This window comes from Macrobrachium rosenbergii, chromosome 44, assembly GCF_040412425.1.
Source record: "Macrobrachium rosenbergii isolate ZJJX-2024 chromosome 44, ASM4041242v1, whole genome shotgun sequence".
NCBI lineage: Eukaryota > Metazoa > Arthropoda > Malacostraca > Decapoda > Palaemonidae > Macrobrachium > Macrobrachium rosenbergii.
The window spans coordinates 38,357,747-38,380,287 of NC_089784.1; the positions used below are offsets into that span (position 1 = coordinate 38,357,747).

Here is a 22,541-nt window from a genome sequence, read left to right on the forward strand (position 1 = left end):
GAAGTTAAATGATGTTCCCATTGAGTTTGAGTTGGATACCGGAAGTGGTGCTTCCACTATTTCTAAGAGACGTAGTAAAATTACAGTTGTTCCCATCTCCGCAAAGAAGCAGTTATTTAATTATGATGAATTAGAAATAATAGTATATGGAGAAGTAGTGTGTTATGTGGCAGTTAATGGCAAAATTGCCAAGGGTCAAACTTTTTTTGTGGTTGATTATGATGTGAACCTAGCTGGTAGAGCTTTAATGAAGAAGCTGAAGTATCAGTTGGTGCAGGTTGATGCTGTACAGTGTAATAATTCAGTGTCTAAATGCATGGAATTATTTGATAATTGTCAGGTAAAGGAGAATTTGCCTATATTGGATTATGAGAGTAATTTACAATTAAAAGAAAATGCAGTACCCAAATATTTCAAAGTTCTTTCTGTACCATATCATTGTAAGTGTAAAATTGAAAAGTCATTGAAAGAATTAAAAAAAAGTAAAATCGTTAATAAAGCAGAGCATGCAGGAGACTGGGCAAGTCCAATTGTACCAGTAGTTAAGCCATCTGGTGATGTAAGAGTATGTGTAGATTTCAAATATGTAAATACCCAAACCAATTTTAATACATTTCCATTACCTAAATTAGAGGATATTTTGGCAAATTTAGGTCCTTGTCAATATATATCTTAGTTAGATTTTAAAAATGCTTATCTACAGTTGTCAGTGAGTAAAGACTCGCAGAAATATTTGGTTATGAATACTCACCTTGGTTTATATAAATTTCACAGATTGCTATTTGGGTTATCGTCTGCACCAGGTATATGGTATATTCCAGAGGTTTATTACTGAGTTATTAGCAAATGTTGAAGGGGTGCAAGTATTTTTAGACGACATAATTATTGTAGGTGATACCCAGGAGGAGCATGACAAAAGGTTAAGCCAAGTCTTATCTATATTGCAGAAAAGAAATGTTAAGTTAAACAAGAGTAAATGCCAAATTAGTACAAGAGAAGTTCCTTGTTTAGAGTATGTATTGAGTGGTGAAGGCACTAGGCCAGATCCTAAGAAAATTCAGTCCATTCTAGAAGCTCCTACTCCAAAGTCTGTATTGTCCCTTAACTCATTTTTAGGATTATGTACTTACTACAATAGGTTGGTACCACAGTTCAGTTCAATTTTATGTCCTTTGTATAACCTAACACAGAAAAATGTTAAGTTTCATTGGTTAGCTGTTCATGATCAAGCTTTTAATGCTATTAAGGAAGCTTTGGCTCAAGCAAATATTGTAGAAAATTTTAATCCTGAGGCTATGTTGATATTAGAAGTGGAAGCAAGCCAATAGGAGTTGGGGCTGTTTTGAAACAAGAATTGAAGGGTAAAACATCCATTATTTGATTTAAAAAGTAGAAAACTGTCAAAATCTGAGTGTAATAATTCTTAAATAGATAAAGAAGCACTCTCAATTATGTTTGGAGTTAAGAAATTTTCTGATTTTCTTTTGGGTAAAGAGTTTATCATAAGGACAGACCATAAGCCTCTAATTCATCCGTTTAATGCTTGTAAGAGTATTCCACAAATGTCAAATGCTCGAATTCAAAGGTGGGCATTATTTCTCACAGCTTCCAAGTTTAAGATAGAACACATTAGAGGTGAGACAATACTGTTAGCGATGCCCTTAGTAGATTACCATTAAAGTGGGATGGTACTGATTTTAAGTACCAGGAGAATATGTCAATTTGACAAACATTCTGAATAATAATAAATCTCTTGATTTTGATGTAATAATAGAATGTACAGAGAAAGATACTCTGTTGTGTCAAGTAAGAGAATTTTCCTAAAGTAGACGAAATTGATGATTCTGTAATGCCATTTTATAAAATAAGACATGATCTTTCATTATATGAAGAAGTGTTATTATACAGGAGTCGTGTAGTGTGTTCCTGAAATATTGAGAAAATGTGTCATGGATGCTCTTCATGAGGGGCATAAGGGTATTGTTGCCATGAAGGCAGAAGCAAGGTCTATGAGATATTGGCCCAGTATGGACCAAGATATTAATCAAGCAACATCAAATTGCTCACTCTGTGTAGCTGACCATAAACCTAAGGTCATATCTCCTTTGTCAACCCCTTCACTGGATAGACCTTGGTCACGCTTGCATCATGACTACTGTGGACCTATTGAAAATTATCAATTTTTTATTGTTATTGATTCATTTTCTAAATTTACTGATGTATTTCCATGTAAGACTATTAATTCGGAAGGTTACCATACAGTCTTTGAGAAAGTGTTTTGCTAATTTGGAATACCTGATTCAGTTGTGTCAGATCATGCATCTTGTTTTGTGTCTAAGGAGACTCAAGATTTTTTTAAGAAAAATGATATTAAACATTGCTCTGGAGCTCCTTATAATCCAAGTACAAATGGGCTTGCAGTGAGGATATTCAAGGAGAATTTTAAAAAGTTTGATGTTAAGTTACCTATTTGCATGCAAATTTTTAAGTGTTTTTATTCTTTTAGGTCAGTGCAGTCCTCTACTGGTTGCTCTCCTGCTGAATTAATGTTTGGAAAGAAATTTAAAGGCCCATTAGACAGTATTATGTCTAGACAAAAAAGAAGTTCCAGATTGTGTTGATTCTAAATTTAAAATGGGTGATGCAATATATGCCAGGAATTTTGGTAAAGGACCAGAGATGGTCGAGGCAAAAGTCACAAAAGTTCTTGGTAGAAGAAATTATTTAGTGTCTGTAAATGTAAATGGCAATTTACTTTGGAAGCATCATTTATCCCAGTTTTTTGAAAGGAAATTGTATAATCCTGTTGAAACCGATGAGTCTTCACCCCCAATGTCAGTATTCCAATGGTGCCTCCTATGCCAATGTTGTCATTGACTCAAGTGTAATAAATATTCCTAGTGATTATGGTTTCCTGGATAGGTGTAATCCAAACTCTGTACAAACTGATGTTAAGGAAACTCCTAAACCCCAGAGTAGGCCAGGTGTTGTTTTAAGAGGTCTACTCAAATTATAAAAAAAACCTGATAGGTTAATAGAACAAAGTATGTAATTTTACCTGGGGGGGGGAGGAGTGATATGTATTGCTAATGAATGAGAAACATCACTTTGAAATAATGTACGTGTTCTTTTGTGCCCATTGTTTAAGCTAGGAAGCGGATGTTTGTAGGTTTTGGCTTTTGACTTCCTGCCATTCGTTGAAGCATGCTTGCTAAAATGTATTCCTTTTAAGTTGTGAATAAAACTTGGAATGTCCGGTCATGTTTTGTCAGACTACCTTGTAGTTAGTCTGGTTGACGAAAACACTACAAAAATTTTTAAATTTTCCACTTCTTCTCACCCCAGTCTTGACATTCAATACAGGTATTTTCAGTGTCACAATCCTGTCCGTATGCTCAACACATTTAGTATGAGAGTCAACTGACTACTTAACTAACCTAGTTTTACATCCCTTGTTACAAAAGCAAGCACTGGAAGAACTAGTATCTGACATGCTAGTAAGTAAAAGTAAGGTAAAACAAAGCAAAGAATAACTAGGTAACTAACAAAGCCCAAAGAATCATTAGCTAAATGCTTTGGGTGTATTGAAAACAAAATACATCAAAAAAAAACTCAAAATTTTTATTATTCTGCTGAAGACAATACAGTAACCACTGCCTGAACCTTGAAAGTTATGACGAATTCTGAGTACATCACCAAAAAACGATGATGGAGGGCTTGCAGGAAAGAATGATGTTGGTCGATCGCCGGCAGAAAAACAATTGAGCTCTCTGCCATGTTGCTCCTCTCTTTACCCCGAAAGTGGGTGGTGTCTAGTCACCTACACTAGGCAATTGAATAGTTACTGCGAATTTTGAATTTTTAGGCTGCCGTGGTTGTTAAACCAATAGCTATGCAATTACTTGGTTAGTTACTTAAATAAAATTAAAACTTAGATTCATGCAACATTCAAAATTTAATATTCTTTCCTTGCTTTGAAAGTTATGAACTTGGGAGAGAATTTTCCTGGAGCAGTATTTGACACTAGAAGTTCATAAAGTAAACAGTGCCTTCTCTTGACAAAAATGCATACTAAATGTTTCCTATAGGCGGGAGAGGAAATATAGAAAATGGGAATTCATCAGATTTAGTTCCTCGTTGGACGAGTCAGTAGAGTTCTCGGCTCGCACTCTGCTAGGCCCAAGTTCGAGTCTCCAGCTGGCCAGTTAAAATTAGAGGGATATATTTCTGGTGATAGAAATTCATTTTTCAGTATAATGTGGTTCGAATTCCACAATAAGCTGTAGTCCCGTTGCTAGGTAACCAATTGGTTCTTAGCCATGTAAAATAAGTCTAATCCTTCGGGCCAGCCCTAGGAGAGGTGTTAATCAGCTCAGTGGTCTGGTTAAACTAAGGTATACTTATCAAAGAACAAGTTAAATCGGGAAGATAGAAATAAATAGGAATATTTTATGAGTATGAACAAGTATTCTCATGATTGTAAGAACACATGGTACAGTAGTTAATCACAAGAATATTCAGGATAATTAGGGAAGGGTTAAAGGAACAGGTTCTTCTTCCTTGTGTTCTTCTGTTTTTGTAAATATTCTTACTTGGCAGAATAGGCACACAAAACAAAATTTGAACTCGCAGATGGCAAAGGGGAGCGCTCCAAATACAATTTCAACTTGTGACCATCTGTTCGTATCTCTGACCATCTGTTCTTATCTGAATGTTCGTAAGTAGGGTGGTGTCTGCAATCGATCTGTTCTGGAACCAGGACGGGGTAACACCACTGCTGGACAGACCAACGGAGCTCTCTCTCCTTTGACGCTGCAGGGAAAGGGTGTTGCTGCCAGTTCGAGAACTGCCTCGCCTGCTCAAAACTCTTAATAGCACTGTCCTGCTGCTGCTCCGCAATGATCTGCTCATCACTTGCTCTAGGTGCTGATCTCTATCTTCAGTGTCATGATGAAGAGACACAGGACACCAATGAGGACGTCACCAAGATGATTTGATGGGGAATAGCAGATACTGGTCCTACCAGCAGAGGAAGAGCAGGACTCCCCAGTCTCTGGTACTTGGAAGGGGGGAGGGGGGCCCAGCAGAATCTGCTCACTATCTCTCCTTGGATGCAATTTTGTCCCTGTTGCTGACCTCTGTGGGAGAGGGATACTGACCTGTCGCTTGTGTGGGACATTGTTCTCCATGTTAGAAGATGATCAGGGCCTTCTGAAGATCACCTGCCATCGCTTGCTGAAGAGGGACATCACCTTTTGCCTAAACATCCTTACTTCTTTACGAGATCCTCCATCTGTCGTGGAGACTGGGGGAAGCTCTGATGCCATCACAGGGGATGGCCTAGGTGAAGTAGGAAGTGCAGCTGGGTAGGGAGTAGTTCTCTTGACAAACCACCCTTCTTCCTACTGAGTTTTTCAGAGAGACCACTTGGGGAAAAGCCAACCAACACTCCTCACACATGGCTTCTTCTTACACTCGCTCCAAAACAAAATGCACACAGAAATCTACTGCAATCAGGGACATGAATTTGGCTAAATGATGACAAACTAAGGATTTCATATCCTCCATCGCAGCTATATACACACTAGGAAATAGTGGTTGATGACCGACGTGGGTAGCACACTAGCTCAGACAAAGGAGGTCATTCACATGGTCAGGTCGCACAAAAGAAAACTGCACTATCAATAGAGCACAGGGCTGTGGAAGGAGAGTAACAAAACTGGAAGGGCAAGATGCTACAGTGTAAGCAAAGAAAGGGCACAAACAATCAAATCTCAACTATGCAAGATGAAAGGTCAACAGACAACTGTACAGCTACATGGCTGACAAAAAAATGGGAGAGCTACCCTCATCTCAGGTCACAGGTAAACATTCCCACTAAGCATTTCTTTTCATTGTTAAGTCAGCAGAAGGCTGCAGCGCACTATGGCGTTGAGTATTACAGCACATATTCCCTTGAGAACAACCTTAATGTACCCTATTCAGTTACATTACTTTAAGCACTTATACTATAATCATAATCTTTAGTGATTGTGTAATAGTTATTCTCATGGCCAGAAGAGCCGCAGCTTTAAAAATTGTTTTACTGCATTCCATCAAAATATCACTCCTCTGTATAAGACACCTTCAACTACCACTGACCACGATACACAAGCAATCTATTATTCCACATTCAATAGTGATCTGTTATTCCAGTCATAATGTACATACTGAAATTAATTTTTCATACCACTTTTGTTTTCCAAGCAAATCTGGACATCTTGTACAAAACTTGACTGTCATTTAACCAATTTCTTGATATGCATGAAAGTAAGGCAATAAAATTTATTGTTAGCCTTCTGGAAATGCAATGTTCTTCCTAAATCCAACTGAAATAATTTCTAATATTACAGGGAGAATTTTGATAAATTACCTGATTAAGATAAAAATGGGTTACACAGTATAGCAAACCTTTTCAATATTCATACCTCTACTCATAATCACTTATCAGAGGACTAAACAAAACAATGCTTATATGATACAATTTATTGATACTGAATTGAAGAATATGTACACTAAGTCTCTTCAGTTGAAAAGGCTTCAATTTTGAGATGTTACTACATCTACATGTCAAACTGAATATATAATGGTGGAAATTATCTTACAAAACCCAATGGATGTCCTTTATTTCATATAATAATGAGACATCCACCAAGCATTCAGTCTTTACATATTCATTAAGTTTTCCGCTTGACATCAAGAGAAGCATATAAGCCAACTCCTGCTGCTATATTATGTGCATAGAATTTTATCCCAATAAACCCAATGATAGCACTGCCAACCTGATTACACAAAAAAATCTCAAACCACACTGATTACTTCAAACATCAAAAAACTTTTACAAGTAATTTAACAGACTTCCTTACCAATTGGCATAATTACGTTCGAAACCACTTCTATCACAGTTGTTGTCCGTAATATCTAGTCTCCTTACACGTATAAATATATATATATATATTTACCCTCTTGAAATGAATCTTGGCTCTCAGTAATATTGTTATTCCTAACATCACAAAGCCTTTTGCTACAATGCTGTAAGGAATGCAAAAGTTAGCTGTGCTGACTTTACAAGAAGTCAAGCAGAGAGAGTAATAATTAATAGACAAATTTAAATTAAAACTAGACTTCCTTTATAGAAAAGCCAGCACTCCCATTTTTCAACATGCTAAGAACTGGGGCCCTAATATAAAGGTGCTAATAGAGCTACATACAAGTAATGAAACCACTGGATGACTGAATCCCTACTTCTCATGCCATTGATGTAATACCCCGATGCAAGATGGGAATAAGTATAAAAATAAACCTACAACATGACCAGGGAAAAGCAACATCAGAAGCTGGGACCTGAGTGAGTGACGTACATGGAAAAAAAATACCAATCCATCTTCAAGTCTTTTAACAACCACAAGGTTTCACAAGACAATACAATCTACTCACAGAGCAGATAAACTTAACAAAAAAGTAAGATGGTTTAGCCTAAAGATTATGAGAGGTAACTATAAACTACACGTCTGAAAGCGTGCATGTGTTAGTAGGGAATTGTAACTGAAGGCATTTCTGAATAAGAAATGTTGATGCGACCAAACTAATATATAGGATTCAATTAAGTTTTTTCTTTGGTACTTATACTGAAGTGTCATTAGTGTTTCTCTCTCTTCACCCCACTCCCCTGGAGAAAGATAATTTCCAATATTGCAACAAATCCATTTCAATGTAACAAAATCTTTAATATTGATGACCAAGTACAACCCAGATTCTACTTCATTAGTGCTTTCATATTAAGTAACTTATGAAGAATATAGTTGGCACGAAAATAATTTTCCTATTCCCACGTTAAATGAGAACCACAAGTAACATTGTCATTCTATAACTGAGCAGTGAAGAGTCCAAGACAGAGCCTCCTCAAACTAATGGTTTCATCCAGAGTTGCCCTCGAGATGGAGGGAGTATAATGAACATGCTTACCCTTGTTAACTGCTGCTAATATTCTGCAACACAACATACATTATACATACAAAAAAAAAAATGCACAAACTGCCCCTTATAAAACTACAAAAATGCCACAATAACACCAAAATTAAATACGAGCATTTTAGTGGAGTTCCATCAACTACATAGATAAATAAACTTACAACACAGATAATGCTGACAAAACAACACTAACAAGGGTGCGCAAGAATCCATGGGAGTAAAAGTTTAAGTAATGCATGGGAGCCAATGCTGCATACCCGTTGAAAGGATAAACAGAGTCCATCTTTGGAAATTCCAGATCTAAGATGTCTGCAAGAACAGTCATTCCAAATTATGTCAACTCTGCCAAGAATCTGCAGTGAACCAAGACAACACTCATAATGGCTTGACACAAGACAATGAACCAAAACAGCAACAATTAAAAGTTATGACACCTGCCACTGGTGGCTCACGGAATGATCCATAGTTAAATGAAGTGATTTAGTGCCCATACAATCCTCACTAAACAATTTGAAGGCAAAGATGAACACTACATCCTTTGATTTAAGATGGATGGAAAGATTCTGGGCAGCCAGGTGGCCCAAGCCTAGGTGATAATCCCTTTCAAACAACAACAGTAAGGCATAAAAAATTTGTCTACTACAGTGTACCCTATAGATACCTTCCTAACAATATTGAATTCTGTACGAAAAACTTTCAACTACTGTATTTATAAATATATATTTCAATATACACTCAGTGTATTTTTTTAAATAATTAATATCAAAGGAAGTCTACAAAGTTCACATTATGATTTCTCTGATGGCAATAAAATACTGTAAATATATCAAATTATTCAAATCTATCAAAATATTCAAAAATCTATCTTAAAATAAAGGCAATATAGTCTAAGTTCAACTAACCTTAATCATTTCATCACAATACAGCTTAATATCTATACAGAGAAATTCAAAATAAATATCCATGTAGCTGGATGAACTGGATACACTGTAAACACACACAGGCCGTTTACCAAAGCTCTTTTGCCAACGGAGCTCGAAACACCTTAACGGATGCATTGCAGTGTGGAGAACTAATACATGCATAGTGCTTTGGATATATTGGAAAACTTCCAAAGTGATTATCAATAGCTAAATGATTTTTATTTTAAAGGTAATAAAATTATGAAAATTTAAATCCTAATGACTCTCCGTGAGCTATGTTGTAAGATATGAATGAAGGGCAAGTTGCTGTTCCTGCGTTAATTGGCTGATACAGGCTTCAAACATATCAGGGTTAGCTTGCAACTGCTGGACAATATTTAGCATACGCTTTGTGACTTCTGCTTCCTTCTCTACTGCTTCTCTCTTGAATGCCTGTAAAGAGTTTCCATGATCAAAATTTACATTAGTAGGTAGGCTTTATGCCCACAAACTTATGCTCAAACAAAATCTTTTCTAGATGGTATACAAGTAATTTGTGTACAATGATATGAAAAAAGCCATCAGTAATAATCTCCCTGTATTTCCCCCAAAACAATATAGTACAGTCTATACTGTGAGACATGCATAGCTCATTTTTAGTAGTTCTGATAAAACAGGAAATTTACCAAGACCTCACTTTAATGTGTAATACATACCAACCAAGAATCATTCATACTTTATAACTTCACTTGCTATGTACTATAATTACGTAGTTTTACCAAGCTTTGTTAAAATACTAACTTTTAAAGACTGCTAAAAGGGGTTGCCTGTTAATTTTTAGATTAAATAAATTACACTTTAAAAATTTACGTTCAACAAATCTAAAAAATCATAACTGAAAATTTTCTTATGCCAATTTGTTTACAAAATTTGATACTGACTGTAGACTGAGGTTGGGCATTCCCGTGCTGACATTCTCTGCATACAGGGACTGGCTAGTGTCAACTATTCCTAAAGTATTTGTACATAAAATGAATGAAACCAAAAGTTTAATGAAGATTCCAGTAACCACCCCTGGGTTTCATATGCTTCAAAACTATATTAATTATATATCTGTAATTTTCTGATAATAATAATAATGGGTTCTAGAGGTGTTAAATAATCACTAAAAGGGATAACTACATATACCCTCAGCAGAGTAATTGCAATACTGGCTGGGCAACTAACAACTTCATTTTCTTCATTATTGTTATCACATTATATGGTAGCTCACCCAACCCAGAGTACACACTGTCTACCATACAGCTTGTAAGTTTGATACTAAACTGTAAATTCTACTTAATAATTTGCAGTTTTTTTTTAACTATTGGATAACTAGATAAGTCAAATATGATGAAGATTCTGACAATTTCCTCAAATGTTTGTTCCCAAGGCCTACAGCCACTGTTGACCTACACTTTCTATGTGTAGGAACTGGGTCATTTGGGTTACATAAAAGTATTTCATAGGTTAAACAAGCTGGGTTTCAAACGACAGGTTGTTGATATATAATATTGTGTGGAACTTCTGGGGAAAAAATTTTGGTTCAGTGACCTTAGGTTTTGTGACGCTTAGAGCATTTTTCGCCAAAATGGCCATTTTCAAAATGCATCTCCTCCTTTGCTTTTTGGTTTTAAGGGATGAGATTTGAACCACATAAAACACATATGGACCTTGATACAAAGCCGGGATTTTTTATTTTCAATTATTTTTCGAGATATGAATTTTTTTTTTTTTATGAAATTTTCCTGGAAAAAATTACAGAAAAAATTGCCAAAAATCAGAAACTCAACATATTAAAAATTCCCGGCTTTGTTTTAATCTACCATGTTTCCCCATGTTATATTTAAAATTTCATTTAGATTGGTCCAATACTAAGGAGGAGATGCATTTTAAAGGCTTACATGTTTTGAGAAACGGGCCTTCAAAGTTTTAGTTACATAAAAAGTAAAAGGGACTTCAAAGACTGTGTTACAATTAATTCTATGGTTTTAATTTTTATTTTTGGGTATTAATTAATGCAAAATGATTATAAATAAGAATATTAATTGATTATTTATGTGCCTAAGACACATTCTTATAAATTTTAGGTTCCTGGTCCCCCTGTCTGATCTTGCTGCAAGGTATTACTCTAGGGTATCATAGTTGCTGTGTCTTCCATCCCTGCCAAATGGATCCTGGGAATTACTTTATATTCACAATTAATTAATTCAAGTAATTCATCAAGTCTTGCTTCACTTATTATGATAATTTTATTTTCAGGATCGTCTATAATTCAGCCTATTGAGCTACTGCTTTCTTTTTCTAAAATATCTTTGCCCTTTGGTAGTGACGAACAAATAAAAAGGCGTTTAGGGGTGGATTGGTTGGTCTCTGGTCAGCAGAGATCGCTGCCTTTTCTCTCTCCCGTCGCTCCATTCCCCTCTGTGGCACTAATTTCTTGAACTCTTTCTTCTACTTCTCGCCTGGACTTTTCCACTTGGCTTTTCTGCATTCTAGAAGTGAAGTGAACTCTTGGACCTTTTAGGCACGGTGAAAAAAACAAAAACACCGCAGAAAATACAGAGTTCAGTCAAGGCTAGCGAGCATGAAAACGTTTTCTTTTATAGGCAACTCTCGGCCACAGTCGTTCATGGTATGACGTGTGCGTTGTCATGGCTAAATAACTAAAAAGGTGCCGAGTAGGATATTATTGACATTATACATTTCATTTCAAAGGAAGTTTTCAAATATATATCGGAAAAACTATACCAGACTAAATCATTTGCGCTACTGGTGTTTTATGGGTATATAGTTATTGTTACATTTTAGGCCATAACTAGAGAAATACGGCAAATTTTAGCATATATTTCGTGGACACATTCTTGAACCCTATACGAAGCCATAGGATTTTTTTCAGCAAATCGAATTTTTTAAAGATTATTGGGTTTTTTTAGGCGGCCGATCCCCTTAAACAAGTGTGACCAATTTGAAGATAGGATAAAATAGCCTTATAATGGTATTCTTTTGGTTTTGAATTATTAACTAACAGTCTCACCCAATCACTGAGCTAATTGATTAGGCTCTCACAGGGGTTGCCTGAAAGATGTTTTTAATAAAACATGCCATAATCCAACAATGGGTTTGATCTGATTTATTTTGTTGGTACTCTACTAATTCATTACTATATAAAATTTAGCATTCATTAAAGTGATCGGTTTTTGAGATGCTACCTGAAGTTTTTAATTTGACATAACTGCAGCTTTTACTACTTTATCATCATCTGACATATTTCAATATTTCATCACCACCTACCACTTAAAACCAACTCACCTTAGTACAGGTGAAGTAGTTATATTTTCATTTGCCTACATACAGTTTTTGTGTGATTTTATACATCTGGGTAGTTATGTTATACTGGTATAAGTAGTATTCTTACTTGACTTGTAAATTTTGAGTTAAAATGCTTTGTAATGTGCAATTCTGAGGGGCCTGGAATGGATTACTTAATCTGCATTATTTCTTATGGGAAAAGTTACGTTCTTTTAATCAATTTGTTTTTAAACAGACTTCTGAAATGTATAGTTTCAGAATAAAAAAGATACTTATTTTCACTAAGTGTTAAATTTTCTAGTATCTACAATTTATTAAGCCTGTACTCTCATATACAGTGAGTACAAATGTAAATATATACATTCAAGTAGTTTACATAACTATTTAACCATTACTAATATATATATTATGAATGTACACTATGTATCCTGAACCCTTGTAAGTTGTTATAGCGGTAGTCAGCTACTTTGTGATATAAAATTAAAATTGGTAGTTGTGTCTATATAATGTGTTTATATTAATGTAACAATTTTATACTACATGTACTGTAAGCAGCTATGTACCCTGTGAGTATCAAGTGTTATCACTGTTATTTTTATGTAACAAAACTCCATTTGTTTCCTGACTTCTATTGTACCTTTTCTATGATTCTTGTCCATTTCATTTGTTAACAAATAAATGAAAATGTAACTTCCATTTTCTGTTAAGAAATTCTTTCACTGAAACAGGTGGGAGTTAATACAAAATTAGCAATAATTTTTTCTTGCCATTTTCTCGCAATTAATAATCTAGAGTAAAAACCTATATCTCAAAGATAACTGCATGAAATTCAATAAAAATTTGAAGGTTGTGGTAACAAAACTACTGAAGTTTTTGGCACTACGAAAAATATTTTAGGAAGCGTATAATTAAAGGAAAATCTACTACATGCCTACCATCTAAAGTGAGTATGTATTTCTTTAACCACTTTTTTAACTTACCTCAGCAAACACAGCCATAAGCTGGGGCAGATTACCATTATTTGGGCCTAAAACAAGTGGGTGATTTTTATCAATAAGGTCACACAGGTATCCATACACATGTGGAGCTTCATCTGTATCTTCCCAAACTGGTAGCCATGATAGCCATAATGGAATAACCTGGAAAAATGTTTCTTTTAATAAAGTACTGAAACCTTAACCTTATAATTGAGAAAAAGTAACAACTGATAATTTAAATCAACAATGGGAATGCTCTTGATGTGATCCAGCTACTTTTCAAAACACACACAGCATTATTACAATAACTCTGCCATATAATTTACCTCATCTACATTTATTGCGGATGAATTGTACTTCAAAATTTTGGTTACAGCAGCTATGGCGTTCTCAGTTGGGTTCAAATTAACTTCACTCCTTGACTCTGGACTCTGTATGACTTGCACTAGCAGAGGAATTGCTTGAGCACAGACTTGGGCAAAACCTGGACCAGCAAACTGACCCAAAACTCCACAGCCATATGCAGCAGCTTGACGAACTTCTCCTTGTTTATCTGTGACAAATCCTAACAAAGCCTGAAACAAGACAAATTTTTACTTCTAGTGTAATTAACTAATAACTGAAAAAAATGGATACAGAATTTAAAGAATTACCCCAAACTTTATAAACATATTAGAATATTACAGAAATGTATGCATGTAATCACCTGTAAGAAATGGTCTGTGTATTTGTCACATGCTGGGCCACCATACTCAATTACATCATCAAAAATACACAAGCCCCACTGATGATCAGGCCATGGTCTGGCAGAATCGAGTAATTTGACAAAATGAGGCAAGAGGGCATCAAAGAATGGGAAGAAGTGCTGACCATAAGCAGCAAACAATGCATGGGTGATGTCAGCCACTTTACTTAATACATACACATCTTCGTCGTCTTCATCCAAAAGTTGCTCTTCTACAACCTGAAAATAAAATGTGGTACTTATCAAGCACTAATCTAACGATAAAATTTATAAAACAAGAGCATATGGATATAACCATGAATAAATACTTTTCCATTTCTAGAACTCACCTCATCATAGTCTTCATCCTTTCGTTGTTCTTGTCTCTTAACAGACCTCTCAAAGTGTTCTTTCAATGACTTGTCAAGAATTCTAATCAATTCTGTAATCTGATCATTGGACAGACATCCCATGCCAAGGACCTCAATACATTTGGCCATGGCATACATATGCTCAGAAAGGACCTCACTTTCTGGTTCAGTTTCAATGGCCTTTAACAGCTCAGGACACATGTACTGCCACATTTCTGATAAATACTGTTGTCCCTTTATTTTTGCACACTCCAAGAGATATGGAAGAGATTCAGCAGCAGCAGTTCGTACCCCATCGTGGAAATAAAACTTTAACATAGGCACCATAAGTTTCACCACCTGTAATGGGTAAAATGAAGAAAAAATGCATGACTCAATAGTATTTATAAAGGCCTGTCCAAACTAGGAAACACTGCTTGGAAACAAAGTTTGCAAACAGTTTCTTGGAAACAAAGATTGCAAACAGTTTTTGCAAACGATGTTTCCTGTCCAGACCTCAGTTGTCATCAAGATGCCTGTTAGTGCAGTAGCCTCTGTATTTTACTTGGCAGTTTTAAGGCACTCGAGGAGGGATAAGAGAAAGAAAACGAGCTGGGTGAGGAAGTTTTTAGAAAAAGGAGCATTTCATGCTGACTTGCTTCTGGTGGAATTGAAAACAGATGTACATATGTAAATACAAATATGTACATATGCATATGCACATACCAGTGTGTATATGTATACTGTATGTACATTACATATATACAATGTATTTATACACATATATAACCATACATACACTGTGTATATATACACATACATACATAATCATACATATGCATACATGTGTATATGTATATATACACAAAGAAACACTAAATGTTTTCCATTCTGGATGGGAAACTAATATACAGTGAAAAGTGTTTGCAAACAGTTAATAAACTTTGTTTCCAAATGATGTTTCTTAGTGTGGACAGGCCTAGCTTTTCTGTCAGTTTGCCCATCTATCCGTTGGTCACACTAACTTTGTCATCACAACTCCCAAGTGACTCAAGATATTTTAGTGTAACTTGGAACAAAGGTAAACCATAAGATTGTTGGTATGTCTGTCATTATGCATTTACTTTTTTGTTTTTTAATGTAAGGACTTTGCCAAAAAGTCACATTATAGTTACAAGTTTCTCAGTTTTTGTAAACAGCTTTAATCTTGGCCATAGCTTTCAGTTCATAAGACATTTCGTAACTGACATGCATATCTTGCATATATCACTAGAAGAACCTTTTCAGCTGACATAAAAGTTACTTATTATCAAGTAAGCAAACCAAACTACTGAGGTAATCTATTTAGCTACTGAGGTTAACCCAAAACATTTATCTTACAAATAATAAAGTTGAGATTTTAGCTATTAAATTGCTGCTTTGGAAAAATTTTATATATTACTGGATTAATTGCCCATGGAGATTGCCAAAATTCCTATGATTTGCTTCCAAAACTAGACATTTGTTATTAATGATATTCTTGACATTCACATACACAACAGTTAGCATAACTTTACATTCTATACATACAGCATACAGGTTATTGGATCATGTGGGCTATTCTTCAAATGTCCATGTGCCAAATAAGAGTGACTAATTCTAAGATGAGTCAAAATTACTCTTGTCATTACTTTTTCATTGTTATTATCATTTCATCCCATATATTTGTCATTTACTGATTATAATGGGTTATAGAGATGTTACATAATCACTAATAGTAAAATTGATGTAACGATCTATCTTAATGCTGCAGTCATCTTTATGAAGTCCCTCTTGTAAAGATCATGATTTATCAATTTTGTTGAACCTTTCAGGCTATCAAGTCCACTACTGGGGCAATTTGGCCATTCACAGCTTACAACGGTAAAAAGAGGGAGTTGGAGTGGTTGGAAGCAAGATAATGAATCCAGAAAATAGAGATGAAGTACAAGGATCTAAAGGTGGAACTGGGCGAAAAGCCAACAGTCACACTAAGAAGTCATAGCGAAGTTGGACAGCAAAACCAAAAAGGGAAAAAAAAGCAACACTGGAGTTTAAGTAAAAGACTAAAAAGTGGTACAAATAGTGACCAAAGTATGTGCCACTAAAAGCATTCCTTTCACAAAAAAGTTTGTAAAGAAGAAATTATGGGGGTTACATTTTGCATGAACTATAATGGTCATCAACATTTCACCTATCAGAAAGTTTGTGGTGGTGGTTAGGGACCAACAAGGAACAAGTGATATCAGTTAAAAATGGTTTATGAATCAACCATTTCTCATAAAAACAAAATACTTTTACCACAGACTCTTCACTGATTCTGATTACTAAGCATCATACAGTAAATCTAAAATAAAATGGAGTGAAACATTTTTCTTTAACAAAAAATCAACGTCTTGATTTCTTTACACACTACTTACACAAGTAAAGCATAAAAAATTCTAATACTATACTGTACTCCATTTCATCTAAGTACTCTTTTACTTGATCCTGTGACACTATATTTAAAACTCATTATTTCCTATTGAATTCACCCAAGTTACAGTATCCAAATGGAAACTAAACAGATTGAAGCCAAGACACTCTTTTTCCTTTTTACATAAAATACCTATATTAAATGAGTGCTCACAATTCACAAGTGAGAACATTTTAAGTTCCTCCCCCAAAAAAAAAAAATAAATAAAAAAAAAAATAAATAAATAAATTAATATGCATATGCAGATTCAATCTGGTCCATTCAGCAAAGAAATCTATTATCACAAGTTACCTGCTCTGTGTAATCGGCAAACCCATCTTTGAGTTCCCTGGCATAACAGACAAGCATTTGACATGCAGTAGCTTTCTCTTCCAACCCAGCTGTGCGGATGCCGAAGTTCTGCTGTTCCCCAATAGATACAAACTGCCACTCATCATCACCATCCACTGCATTCATATCTTCATTATCAAGAAGAGCCACCTGAAAGCAAAACAACATTAAAAATCCATATAAATGTTCTAGATCAAATACATTTTTAAACTGCAAACATGATCAATAAAGAAATTCTACCAATAATTCACAAAATGCTATTGCAATACCATTACCAAAAAAACATTTCTTACCTCTGGTTTCAAAGAAGCAGTCTTGATTACAGGCCCCATTACCAAGGGCAAGTAGGGCTCAAATCGCTTCCCCATAATCTTACAGATGCGAGCCCATGCAGATATAAGGTAAGATACCTGGGGGTCATCATCAGCCATCTCCTCTTGATTAGTTTGGGCTTTCAGTAGAAGATCCATCATCTTCCCAGCATCAGCTAAGAACTAAAGAAAAGAATACCGAATGAGTTAAACTTGACAAAAAAAGCACAAGGACGAGGGTCAGTTTATGTTGACATCATTCAAGAGCTACATGACAAGAGCATGCAACAACAATAAAAAAAAAAAAAAAAAATTAAAATGACCCCCCCCAAAAAAAAAAAAAAACACACACACACACAAGCTTTGTGTAAAACGACTAAATTCAAACCTGGAGTGTTCACAAAATTAAGCTCAATTAACTGAAGTATAAGGAAAAGTACTAAAAATTAAGACTAAAAATTACCATTGTATGCTAGCACACAAAGGGAAAAGATATGAAAATAAGAGGAAAAGATACACTACTCACAGTTACATTGCTTTTTACTGATCACAACTTAATTCTTTAAATTCTTTTACAGCCAATATTTAGCATCATCATAAGATAATTTCTGTTTTCTGTATCGTTATTTACAAGCAACAAATTGGCAGTAGAAGAAAAAACTATGGTATCAGTAACCAAAAAGGCTTATAATATGAGAGAAGTAATGCATAATACAGATGGCACAAAATTTAATGTCATTTTAATATGGTCTTAATCATCCACAGAAATCCAAAGACTATAAATCACTAGATTCAATTTGACCAGTCTGTGATTCAGACTCGGTAACATTATGTAACTTTACCACTCAAATGTTTGGCTTACTAACACTGCATATAAATTATCTGAATATCTGTTACAGGAAAACACATTACCTTGTCAGGACCAACAGCAAGGCCAATCAAGGACACACACTCAATTGTTTTTCCACGTAGCAATCTCAAATCTTGAGAATTGGCATTTTCAATGATGTACATCAGGCAGGGAATGAAACGGTCATAGTACTCTTCAAACTTTTCTTCAGCTGTGTCTGCTACAGATGCAATGGTGGTAACGACTTGCTCCAATACTAATTTTGTGCCACATTCCATCAACTGAAAATTACAAAATGGGACACTAAATTATATATAGGAAATGGATGAACTAGCACTAAAAATGTTCTCAAAGGAATGCAAAAACTTAAGCATAAAAAATTAAAAAATGCTCGAACACATGTAACTCAGGTCTTTCTTAAAAGTTAACAGAGGTCTACACATGTACACAAGAGAGAAGAGATTAAAAACTTACCTCCTTGAACTTGGCAGCAAGGATACTTTCCAATTTTGCAATGATGGTAGGTAGGTAGGTTGCCAGGATGTTCTTAGGACATACCTCTGAGAAATTGACCAGTGCAGCACCAGCGTGAGCCTAGAACAAAATAATAAAACTTACTCACAATAACTGAATTGTAATGGTATTTCTATTTAGCCATAATCTTTGAACAATTTAGCCATAAATTTTGGATAAGCTAGATATATTTCATAGGATCAAGTCATACTAATTGTTAACTTACTTGAACTCTTGGGTTTGCACTGTCATCCATAACATGCAATAATCCTGGGACTACTATTTCATGGAATTTCTTTTGGAAAACTGGTGCAAAATCAGTAGCCATCTGACCAATGGCATTACAAGCTGCATAACGTACTCTGGGGTGGCTGTCATGCAGGAATCTGACAACAGCATCCATTATCTGAAAGACAGTAACGCATAAATTATCTACATTACTAATTAAATACCACATTAAAAACTGTTTGGCTACTTCTAAGTTAATAATAATTATCTTCTTACTTTAAAGCTTTACCCATAATTGTATTTCCTTCAATTATATTTTCAGAACACAGTATTAAAATAAATAATTCAACCAACCTGAGGTAACATGTTTTCCATCTGTTTGTGGCAGCCCTCACCAACAGCAGATATTGCCATTAAAGCAGCGTGTCGACATTTCCAGTTTTCACTCTGTAACATCTGAGACAGAGTTGCATTTATGTGGGGAAGAACAGTCTTTCCTCCAAGTCCACACGCTAATCTGTCAAGGGACGACTCTGCTACAACAGAGTTGCTGTCATTATCTTCCTCAGCTTGTTCATCACTTATACTCCAGTCCTGAAGATGAAAAATAATTTCATAAACATAACACACAACTTCCAAGCATAATTTGACACTAATTACCATGCAAGTTTTCATGTAGGCTTTTCTCCTTCTGATGTAAAATGAACTCTCCACTCTCCGCTGTCCTGCACTCTTTGCAATTTGGTGTATGTCTTCACTACTTATACTTTTAATTATGTTTCCTAGGCATTTGACCTACTAATTTCATATACATTGCTTTCCTGACAAACTGTTCATCTCCTCCTCATTCATATACATTGCTTTCCTGACAAACAGTTCATCTCCTTCTCATTATGTCTAGAGGTCCTTAAATCCTCACACAGTTGGACTGTGGAACAGCCTCCCAGGGGATGCAGTGCAACTGGAACTTAGAAGTTCAAGCAAAAATGCAACACATTACTACTCTAATACTATTCTTCTTACATTTTAATACGGTATCAATTTATCCATTTATTATTATTATTTTTTTTTTTTTTTGATATGTGGAATCTCTTCTTTCTGTATTTCACTTTACTGCCTCTTACTTCTTCCTAATGAACACCACATTCTTTGAAAGTCTGAATTTCAAGTCAATGGCCTCTGTGGGCTTGTTCCATATAAATAAGTTTCATTTACTGAGTAATAATAATAATAATAATAATACTCATCTTGATCTTTGATATCAATATATTCTCCAGCCCAAGGACAAGACATCTTCCCACTGCACTTAAGCCATGAACTTTAACATTCTATAACAACAACTTTTAAAAATATTCTCCATTCTATCTGTCAGTACACAAGTTTCCACTGCCTACAGTAGTGTATGCACTATCAAATGTCTTTGCTGTATACTAGGTGGATACAGCAAAGACATTCAATAGTGCATACACTATCAAATGTCTTTGCTGTATACAGGCAGTCCCCGGTTAACAGTGATCCGGTTTTATGGCGCTTGTCTTACGCCGAAAATTGGCAATTTTCGGGCGATTTCCGCTTATTGGCACTGATAATTGGGTATTGGTGCCAATACATGCCTAACAGAGGCGCTAACCCAAAATCGGCACTTTTCGGGCCCGAAAATCGCCGATTTTCAGTTATCATCACACCCTCAGAAACGGAACCCAGCCGATGACCAGGGACTGCCTGTACTAGGGGATACTTTTTATATACCAATAGAGTAGCGCACTTTTCCTTTCATCCAGGCTACAGCTACTATTTCTTACTGGCCCCTCAACCCCCAATTAATTTACTGCAAACATTAACCCCTCTACAAAACACTTTCAACTTCCCCACTGAAAACCTCTTACCCTTGGTATACTTTGCAATTCTCAACATGCCTTGTAACATCAATAGTTACATAAGGCACATGGTGTAATACCATACAAAGAGAAGTAAAGAACAATCCAGAGGGAGAAAGAGAAAAGCGAGTACTCGAGTTTACCTCAACGTGATGCATAAGGGTACATATACAAAAAAATTAGTGTACTGTACATATACATGTAAAGTCACCACATCGACGTCAGCGGAGTGCTTCACAGGCGTCAATAATTAAGTCTCCGCTGAGCAAGTTTTCTTTGGTGACTTCCCATTTTCTTCACACTCAATTAGTCACGCCTAAACGTGCCAGGTCACGCATTTTCTACCATTTCAACTTTATACGTATTTGTACATCTGTCATAATTTATGTATCGTATGTTTCTTTATTCGCAGGCATCAAGACTGTATCCATATTGAAGTTCTGTATGTTTCTATATTGTAAATTGTATTTGTTCGCCACATATTATTGTTAATTGTTTTGACCTAAGGTCACGCTCAATGCCATTGTCTTTCGCGGTCCAGCGCCAGTCAGCCGCTATATAAACTGCCTGGATCTGTAATAAAGTAGCAGTAACTTTTACCTGCTCGTTTCTTTCGCACCTCTTACATACACATGCACACAAACTGACACACTAATGGCCAAGAACAGTTCTAATGTAACAGGGGTGGCAGTTTAAACTATGTTATGTTGTAATCTATTAAAGTTTTTTAGTTCCCAGGTATTGTAACTTCAGAGAATATAACTCATATTCACATAAATTTGTTTACAAATTTATGCACTCATAAATTCACTGTCACCACTGGCATTATCCATCGGAGGTGAGGAGATGGAAAGAAGTGAGAAGGGGAAGATACCCACACACACACACCAGCAGCCAACAAGAGAGCAAAGCTTCTATGACGTAGGAATGATGCATCTTTCTCAGCCACTCAAAAGACATAAACAAAATTAAGTATAATAACGGTGTTATTTTTAAGTCAATAATAGTTGTGAAAGCTCCCATGCAGACAAGGGCCCTCCTCCCACCAACTTACCCCCAGCATAACACCCACCAACAATACCCTTTTCAGTATGCTAATGACTGTAAACAGCATTACCATCACCTCTTCTGCCCATACAGTGTTGCCAACCATACAGATTGATTTAATTTTTATTCCAGTATAGCAATCCCTCAATTATCCAGATCACCATTATCCGACACACCTGGAACAGTGACCAAGTCCCAAGGATACAAGTAAAAAAAAAAAAAAAAAAATTATGCTCTCTGATGGTTGGCAATGCTGTGCTGCCTCAGGAAAATGTTCATAACACTGCTCACTCTCTCAAAAAGACTGAGAAAGGGGTTTGGGTGATGGGGAAGGCCTGGAGAAGTTTCCAAGGTGGAAGGGTGGGTCAGATGGCTATGCACCATGGGAAAGGAGGGGCAGTAAGGCTGTGTAGAGGAACTCACTTAAAGGGGCCATTTTGGAAGGCGGGTTAAGCTGGGGAGTAGTTTCCCTGGCTGGAAGGGGGTGGGGATGCAGTGTTGGATAGGTGAAGAGGGTCAGGTAGACACTTGATTTGCTTATTTTTTATGCTTATGATTTTTCTGCATTTTGTTTTGT

General features: G+C 35.7%; 1 protein-coding gene across 1 annotated transcript in view; it reads right to left on the bottom strand.

The window, feature by feature from the left end:
* Positions 1-6,510: 6,510 nt before the first annotated feature.
* Positions 6,511-22,541, bottom strand: part of Karybeta3 (karyopherin beta 3) — an 83,284-nt gene continuing 67,253 nt past the window's right edge. Inside the window, exons 7-17 of the mRNA XM_067088372.1 lie at positions 19,395-19,634; positions 19,039-19,218; positions 18,774-18,893; positions 18,362-18,580; positions 17,432-17,632; positions 17,100-17,288; positions 14,315-14,674; positions 13,947-14,204; positions 13,567-13,815; positions 13,244-13,402; positions 6,511-9,365 (exon numbers count right to left, since the gene is read on the bottom strand). Coding sequence (XP_066944473.1) covers positions 9,207-9,365; positions 13,244-13,402; positions 13,567-13,815; positions 13,947-14,204; positions 14,315-14,674; positions 17,100-17,288; positions 17,432-17,632; positions 18,362-18,580; positions 18,774-18,893; positions 19,039-19,218; positions 19,395-19,634 — 2,334 coding nt within the window. The 3' untranslated portion in view covers positions 6,511-9,206. The remainder of the gene's footprint in view (positions 9,366-13,243; positions 13,403-13,566; positions 13,816-13,946; positions 14,205-14,314; positions 14,675-17,099; positions 17,289-17,431; positions 17,633-18,361; positions 18,581-18,773; positions 18,894-19,038; positions 19,219-19,394; positions 19,635-22,541) is intronic.